Genomic DNA, 8,611 nt, shown 5'->3' on the forward strand with positions numbered 1-8,611 from the left:
GATTGTAGCTAATTGGGACTATAAAATAGTACTTCCTCTAACAAAATGTGATTATTATAGTATTAGATAGTTCTTACTCCAAACGTCTCAACAACATTTTCATTTTTGTAGATAATCAATTGAATCTGCTCTTAGCCTATAGAATATAATGCCCTGGATCAATGCCTAAATTGATATTGTTATAAGTAAGACATTTACATCCAAATATCAAGTATAGTAAGAACAAAGTGTTAAAAAAATATACACTTAAACAGTCCTGTCTCATTCAACAAATGGGCACAATAGATTTTTACTAAAATTTTAGAAATAAAATAGATATCTAAAAAATTTTCTAGATTATGTCACTCTTACTCTTTTTTTTTTTTTTTTTTAGTGAGAGTAGTAATAATAGACAGAATTAATATCCCTTCTTTCATATGAAGAATCTAATAGAAATAAAGGTGATTCAAATTTACTCAATTTCAAAGCATTAGTAATTGAAACTTAATAATCTTAGTTAATCATAACTTGATTTATGATTTTTTATTTTTGAAAGTTGGGCTTACATCTTCTACTTATACATTATCTTGTTTTGTTATTTATTTATTAGGAATGTTTTCAAATCCGATCCAAATCATATTTTTAAAATTAAAATGAGTAGTTTGAAACAAAAAAATGTGGGTTTATTTGAGAATTCTGCAAATAAATTCAAATGTTCACTTAAAAAAATATTGTAAAAACTTGTGAGAAAACAGATAAATTTTCAAAAATTCAATGATTGTCAAAATATTATAATATACAACCTAGAATTTATAACATACATTACGGGGTGTTTACCCATCGATTTCATATATTGATGTTAAACTACTCAACTTTAATAGTAAATGTTGATGGCAAAATCCAGCCAAACGAACACCTTCATATGTCACTAATAATAAATCTATAATTTAAGGAAAAATTACCTGCAAAACAACCCAAAAAAACACACCGATGTGGTGTTCGCCGTCAACACTCTAATGCTCTTAAGTAAAATCTCAGCACAAAGGTTCAAGAACAAGCAATTTTAGGGAGAAGATGAACTTACATTTTACAAGGCTATCATGCTCTATTTATAATGAAGTTTTGAGTCTTTTTTATCCCCGGAATCTACTTCCTTTACCTATTTAGAAACCAAACACTCAGGATGGATTTGGGTCATTAGGAATGTTCCAGATTAGAAGATTGATTTGAATCGGCCGCTAGCAAGAAACTATTGGTCTCAGTCTCGGCCTCTAAAGTCAAGGCGGGCAGCTAACCACAAAGGCCCAATTGGCCTCGGCTTTGGTCCTCGAGGCTAAGGTGGTCCAATTGGGTGTTGACCCAATTGTCTTTTCTCCATATTTGTTAGGAACTCTCTCGGATCCATTTTTGACTAATTTTGGATCTATTTTTTGGGTTGGTAACTTACTGTTTTACTTTATTTCATCTTTTATTGGACTAAAATTTCTCATAACAATAAACACTATTGAAATTTATGTTTTTATCGATGAACTTCTTACAACTCTACATCTTAAACACAAACTTTCTAACCTTAACCACTTACCTCAACTAACACAAACACTCTGCATAACTTTGAAAACATGCACATCTATTAACAATGGTGCAAGTGTAAAAAGACAAGCTTTTTTGAAAAAATAAATAAATATAAGTTTTTGAATTCTGAAAGTTCATTAAATAAAAAAAAATTAAAAAAGAGAGATAAAGTAGAATTAATGCAATGAAATTTTGGAGACGTTGCGTGGGGGCAATGTCAGCTTCTCGGCCTCGGCCTTCGCAAAAAGCCAATACTGTGTTCCCTTCCCTAATAACGACGAGGCTCTGCCCCCATTTTCCATTTCAAAAAGCTCTCTAAAATATATTCATTCCCATTCCAATAAAACCATCTCCTTTCTATCTTTCTTTCTTTCTTTCTTTCTTCCTTTCTTTCTTTCAGTTCCACCATTTCTTTATTCGTCGTAATTCCCCTCTTTCAATTGAACCAACAATCCATCACATTCACTAGGCGAGCGATCCATTTTGAATGGGCTGCCCAGCTACCATTTTCTTTGACTCTTGAGCCTTTCGTTGTTCCAATCTAAGCCCGACACACGGGCCATTCCTTCCTCCACCTCATCACCCACCCTCTGCCTTCTTCTTTTCCTTTTGGGGCCAAACAATTTTGCAATTATTGGGTTGTTCAACGGCGCAAACCTCATTTCCTGCTGTTTTCTGGTCGATCACTCTCACACCCTTCAATTTTTCCATCTGGGTATGTTGATTTTGATGTTTATGTTGCTCTGCTGTTGATTCTTCATTTTGCGAGTTCGAAATTTCTCTTGGGTTTTGTTCGATTTCGTAGTTGTTGTATGTTTTCTTTCAGCATTGTGTTATCAGTGTGCTGCATTTTGGTTATGTTCATGCCTGTTGAACGATTTTGAAACCATGGTGAATTTGTCTGTTGCTTTTCCTTCTTGATTCTTAACTGAAGTGGTTTAGATGGGTAAATGCTGGCTTCTAGTTTTAAACAGAGGTGATTTAAGACTTGTTCTATTAATAGATAAATTGTTGTTTTCTTTTGGTTTCCTTATATTCGACTTTTCTGTTTATAGATTCTTATTACAGGACAGATGCCAAACTCAATAAAGAGGAAAAGAGGAAAAAAATTTTGGTGCTTCTGTTGGGTTTTGTTTTCTTGCTGCTTGTACTTGTGCCGATAAATGATATTTTTATTTTTCTCACTCTTAAACCCACTTTTTCTGTTGTACAAGCGAACAATGATTCCATCCAATTATGACTGTCATGTTGTTGTAAATTTTAATGTAAACATGAGTTTTCAATTTAAAGAACCTTGAAGATTCTTCATCATAGTTTCCATTTCCAACAGGTTCTGTCCTTCCTATGCTATGTTGTTATAAGAGAAGCATTCAATGATCTGAAACTTTAATTGATTTTACTTCTTGCACATGCAGTGTTTTCAAATTTTATCTTGTTTGATTTATGGATATGAATTTGATTTAGGTATGTATTAAATACGGCTTTACTGATTGATTGTTCTTGATTTGTAATTCAAGAGATTCGTGTTTTGAATCTTTTTTCCATTATTATGCAACTTGCATTGCACCTTTGAAAATAAATATCATTGAAACTGAAAGTGAAGTTTGAATGGACTCCATGTTGATGAACAAGTTATGAGTTCTTCAAACAAGTCCCTCTAGCAATCACACTTCTTTTTTTTTTTTTTTTTTTTTTAATTAAATCTCAGAGATGATTGTATGACTACCGTAGAATTCAGAGAGAAGGGGATGTATCAGCAGCAGAAGTCAAGGGAAGAACATGCTTTTTCTGCAGCCAGCTTCTGCAAAGAAGTGACTGAGTTGCGCCTTACATCGATAGATTCTCAAGCAGCAACTTCTCGTCCAGAGTTCAAAGGTATCACTTTCAGGAAAGCTTCAACTGGTGGTTTTGCCAGGAGTCGTAATGATGTACACGAGTTACTCGATTGTACTGTTTGCATGAATTTAATGCATCCTCCAATTTACCAGGTATCATATTCTATTGATGACTTCTTGCAAGCCTTGCTCATAAATTATTCTGAAAAAACATTGCCATAGATAAATCCATCCAATAAGGAAAGCAGAACACAAACCAAAACATTTAATTTGAGACCCTGAATCAAAGTTGGAAGGCTTTGAACCCTCATGCATCATTGAGCAATCCTTTTGTCTGCGGAAATAGCGTCTGATGGTGAATTGAAAACATTCTAATCTAACTTCACTTTCTGTTCAAATGGGAGGCTAGCAATTTTGTTTAAGCATTGGCTTGCATTATGACTGAGTTATTACATTTGAGTTAACTCTAATGCACACCAGCTAAAATAGTTTTTCTGGTTTAGTGTGCAAATGGGCACACTCTTTGTTCAAGCTGCAAGGCAAGGATTCAGAACTGTTGCCCTACCTGCCGGCATGAGCTTGGAAACATAAGGTGCCTAGCACTGGAAAAGGTGGCCGAGTCACTCGAGCTCCCTTGTGTGTACCAAAACCTAGGTTGCATTGACATGTTCCCATACTACAGCAAGCTTAAACATGAGAAGAACTGTAAATACCGGCCATACAACTGCCCTTACGCCGGAGGTGAATGTCGTGTAACTGGTGATATTCCATACCTTGTCATGCATCTCAAGGACGATCACGAGGTCGATATGCATGATGGATGTTCCTTCAGCCATAGATACGTCAAATCCAATCCACAAGAAGTTGAAAATGCTACATGGATGCTTACTGTAAGATGTCTCTCTATCTCTCTCTGTCTTTATTTTGGATTCCTAGGAATAATGATAGCAAAGAAGAGAAGCATGTCGTGTAATGAACATCCTCCTGATTTCTCATTTGATCCAATTCAGGTTTTTAACTGCTTTGGACGACAATTCTGTTTGCACTTTGAAGCGTTTCGATTAGGAACAGCACCTGTTTACATGGCATTCCTCCGGTTCATGGGTGATGATGACGATGCAAAACAATTTTCTTACAGTCTGGAAGTTGGTGGAAATGGAAGAAAACTCATTTGGCAAGGTATTCCGAGAAGTATCCGCGATAGCCATCGGAAGGTTCGAGACAGTCACGATGGACTAATCATTCAGAGGAAATTGGCACTATTCTGCTCTGGAAATGAGGGAATGGAACTGAAGCTAAAGGTTACAGGCCGAATATGGAGAGTGAGGTGACAACAAATATACATTTATCAAACTCTAAACTTGTACAATATGTGACATTGTGATCTCTGTATATGCCTCTGCCTCCTACAATTCAGCCTTGTTAGAATCTCATATTTCTTCATCACCTACATTTTATGCTTCGTTTTTGTTTTCCCTATAATTTATTTTCTTCAAATATACACACGAGGGAATTATAAAAATAGCATGATACAAAAAAAAACTCACAATAGTGCCAACATTTTTTTTTTTTTTTTACTAACAGACAAACAACAAAAGAACTTAAGAACCCGTCAAATTATTAAGCAAAGAAGAATTCACCTATAAAGGTGGTCTTTGAATCAGATTGTTGAAAAATAAAATCTCCGAGTATGATAAGATAAATTATGAGCAACAAAGTTATAATTACATTTGACTAAAAGAATACCAATTCATTTTCCTATCATGTTTAAATAATTGCACAATTTTAAAAATTTATAAACATATATAAAAAAAAATCCAACAATGTATTGGAAAATTTGTATGACGGCCCTTATTTAGGAGTCTTCTTGAAATTTGACCCCACTTTTACAAATAAATGAAATTTGGTCCTTTGCTGATGTCATCCACTGTAAATTTACCACTTTTTCTTCTTTCTTCTTCCTCCCTCCTCTTCCTTCTTTCTTCTTCCTCCTCCCTCCTCTCTTTTGCAGCACTTTTTCTTTTTCTTTTTTCATTTTTTCTGCTTTTCTCCTTTTATTTTCTCTTTTTCATTCCGGAGATTTCTTTCGTTTATGCTGCCCTCTGGGCGATTTCCCTTTTTTCTTCTCTGGCGATTTCTATTGATGTCAACCTCTTTTTTCGTATTTCTCTCTTTATTCTTTGTTCTGCAGTTTTTTTCAGAAGCAAAAAGTTGCAGGTGTGTCAGATGAAGAATAAGACAAAGGAGAAAGGAGCGGGAGCGGGGAGCGAGAAAATGAGAGGAAGAATCTGAACAAATGAAATGAAAAATGGAACAAAAGATTGTTGTTGTGTCTTATCAGGATAAGATAAAGGAGCGGGGAGAGGGATTGAGGAGCGTGAGCGGGAGTGAGCAGCTAGAAAGACTATTTTCCTTTTTCCTTCTCCAACAATTTCTATTTATATCGCTCTTTTTTTCATTTTTCTCCCTTTATTCTTTGTTCTGCAGTTTTTTTCTGAAGAAAAAAGTTACAAGTGTGTCTGATGAATAACAAGACAAAAGAAAGAAGAGCAAGAGCAGGGAGCGAGAAAATGATAAGAAGAATATAAATAAATGAAAAGAAATTGTTGTCTTATGAGGATGAAGACAAAGGAGGGGGGAGTGGAAGCAAAGCATAAATGGGGAGTTAAAAATAGGTCCTCACACGCGTTTTGAGGTCAAATGGGTACTTTCACATGTGAATGACTTCAGTAGAAGGCCAAATTTCAAATGTTTTTTTAAAATGAGGTCAAATTTGGAGTGGCCCCTATACAAATCCCCTGATATATTACATGTAATACAATTGAGTTAATATTCTAATACAAAAGTTCCCTTTATTGGCCTTTCTTAGAAATTCTTTTTCCCCTTTGACAATAACCTATGGAAATGGAAGAATAAAGGTATTCGCGCTGGTACAAAATTGGAAGTAAAGATTTTGATTTAAAAACATTTATTATATATTTTTTAAAGTTCACCTATTGAATATAGATTTAAAAGTTGATTAATGAATCTTTAAAATAATTTGTGGTAAACTGTCCTTAACTGTGATATAAATTAAGTTATAAATTTGATTCTTAATAATCTTATAATTTATAATTAGAATTTAGTAGTAGAATATAAGAAATAAATTTAATTATAAAGAAAATTTATAGCAGGTGTATTTTTTTTGGAAAATTATTTTAAATAGTAAAACGGTTGAAAATATTTACAAGATATAAAAAAATTTTAGAACGAATAACCCTATTCTGTCCCTTCTTCCTTATCGTCCAGCTTATCTGTTTTCTTTCTTTCTGTCTGTTTCCACAGTGGGGCTTCATCTTCCCCCTTCTTCTTCATCGTTTACGTTTTCTTTTTGTGTTTTTCCACAATGTCGCTTCTCCTTCTGAGGTTTCATCTTCTTTTTGGTCGAGCTAATATGTGTTTTCCAGGTACGTCTTCTCCATTCTTCGTCGCTCAATTATAAGGTTTTCTACTCGCGATTTCTTCTTTCTACATTTGATTTTGTATTTCTGACTCGCAATTTTGTATGGTTTCATCCTTTTCTTTTGTGATTCTTTCTCTCATGTCTAGGTATTCGATTTCTTACTCTGCTTTTTATTGGATGTCTAGGTATTCGATTTCTTCTTTTTTAGGTTTCATTGATTTTACTTGAAGTATGTTATGTTTTTTATTCGATTTCCTCAGCTTTCTAGTTTGATCTGCTTTAATTTTTTTTTTTTAGTGTTCATAACTTAATTTCTGTTTAGTTTATATTTAGTTTTTTTTTTCAATCAGTCATGAACTTCCTATCACTGTTATTAGTATTCATAAATTTCCTATCACTAATATTAGTAGTCATGAACCTATCATTGATATTAGTTTACTGATGATAGATATGAAGGAACTCTAAACATAGAGAACTAATGAGTGGAAGTAGATCATTCCAAACCCCATTGTGAAAGAACATGAACATTTACAATCCAACAGAACAGTTATGCATCAACCCTAAATTACAACATGCTTCAAAAGAATAAATATAAAAGGGATCGAGTAAACATACCTTTGAAGTACTTTTCTTCTAGTATTCCCTCGATCAATCAACAAGGCGCCCAACAGCACGATGCAACACGCCTCTGGGATATCCTCGATCAGCAACGAGTAAAACTCGATCCTCGACCCTCAAACGGAAACTCAACACTACCACAAGGCTACCTTGGTATTCTCGGTGTGAGAATCCAGGAGGCGTGGGCTCTGTATGGATTTGGTAGAGGAATTGGACAATCGAGTAGACAATCGAGTAAGTAGGAGAAGATAGAAGTCTATAGTTTAGACTTGGGTACTTGATCGTTTAGCAGTGAGTAGCTATTGTATAGGAAAACTCAATGCTCTTATTGTTTACTCTCTCAAATATGAAAACGATCACTCTATTTGTGTAGTGTGTTCCAATATCAAAATGAAAAACCATTTTTCACTTTATCCCACCAGTTACCATAAACTGTCCATAACAAACACTAAGTCGGTTATTAGAGAAAATCGAAATCAATTATCTTATAATTGATTTATTATAAATAAAAATAATAACTAATTTATCATATTATATTTATAACCTATAGTTTTAATTGTTGGATTTTATGTCCTAAAACGCGTAGTTTGTAAATTAATAAACATATTTTGTTTTGTTTTTCGATAAAGTTGTTATTGAAATCGTAATCTTGAATCCAATAAACTAAGGTCTTGGCGCTATTTAATATAGTTTGAACTTTATGTAGTGATATAAATGTGGATCAAGTTCAAATATATAGCCAAAATGGTCTATAGTATATGAATAAGGTTGCCTTATTCTGGGGACACTATGGATGCGACCCACTTTGTAGTTAGTACAAACGATGTGATCCTGAATCATTCATATAGAGATATGTGAGTGGGGACATCCTATGCAATGAGTTTGCATAAGACTGAAGCATGAAATAGTCACTTTTTACGTTTTAAATGCCGTTTTATGTATAAAACTGACTATTTCGTTAATTGATGACCTAGGTAACTTAATCTTAATTCTGAGCTATCTATGAACTCCTGTTCACTCGGAATTATCCTTAGATCTGCATAGGTGAGGGCATCTCATCATCGCTGGCCCAATAAGCCTCCCATTTCAGGGGTAAGATCGGGTGGATAGGTGGGAACATAGGGTGCAAGAAGGAATTCACACCTACCCGTTATAGGGATAGTAG

General features: G+C 34.1%; 1 protein-coding gene across 6 annotated transcripts; it reads left to right on the plus strand.

Moving 5' to 3' along the window:
• Positions 1 to 2,067: 2,067 nt before the first annotated feature.
• LOC120087623 (E3 ubiquitin-protein ligase SINAT2-like) lies at positions 2,068 to 6,258 on the plus strand. 6 transcript variants are annotated; one of them, XR_005484633.1, is made up of 6 exons: positions 2,374 to 2,527; positions 3,260 to 3,539; positions 3,890 to 4,276; positions 4,397 to 4,713; positions 5,578 to 5,773; positions 5,874 to 6,258. XR_005484633.1 is itself a non-coding variant. In XM_039044457.1 (5 exons), exons 2-5 carry the CDS (start codon positions 3,300 to 3,302, stop codon positions 5,621 to 5,623), a joined length of 990 nt encoding a protein of 329 aa, XP_038900385.1. In that variant the 5' UTR covers positions 2,068 to 2,266; positions 3,283 to 3,299; the 3' UTR covers positions 5,624 to 5,824. The 6 variants fall into 6 exon arrangements, 5 of the variants coding, with proteins under 5 accessions (XP_038900385.1, XP_038900386.1, XP_038900384.1 ...); XM_039044457.1 differs by lacking the exons at positions 2,374 to 2,527; positions 5,874 to 6,258 and adding an exon at positions 2,068 to 2,266 and having other exon boundaries at positions 3,283 to 3,539; positions 5,578 to 5,824; XM_039044458.1 differs by lacking the exons at positions 2,374 to 2,527; positions 5,874 to 6,258 and adding an exon at positions 2,097 to 2,266 and having other exon boundaries at positions 5,578 to 5,823.
• The last annotated feature ends 2,353 nt before the right edge of the window (positions 6,259 to 8,611 follow it).

This window comes from Benincasa hispida, chromosome 10, assembly GCF_009727055.1.
Source record: "Benincasa hispida cultivar B227 chromosome 10, ASM972705v1, whole genome shotgun sequence".
Lineage (NCBI taxonomy): Eukaryota > Viridiplantae > Streptophyta > Magnoliopsida > Cucurbitales > Cucurbitaceae > Benincasa > Benincasa hispida.

Excerpts from the sequence above, each read along its gene's own strand:
- LOC120087623 (XM_039044454.1), top strand. The coding sequence starts at position 2,502 with ATGCTGGCTTCTAGTTTTAAACAGAG. Across the intron at positions 4,277-4,396 it reads ATGCTACATGGATGCTTACT|GTTTTTAACTGCTTTGGACG; the intron begins GTAAGATGTCTC and ends GATCCAATTCAG. Across the intron at positions 4,714-5,577 it reads GGCCGAATATGGAGAGTGAG|TTTTTTTCAGAAGCAAAAAG; the intron begins GTGACAACAAAT and ends TTTGTTCTGCAG.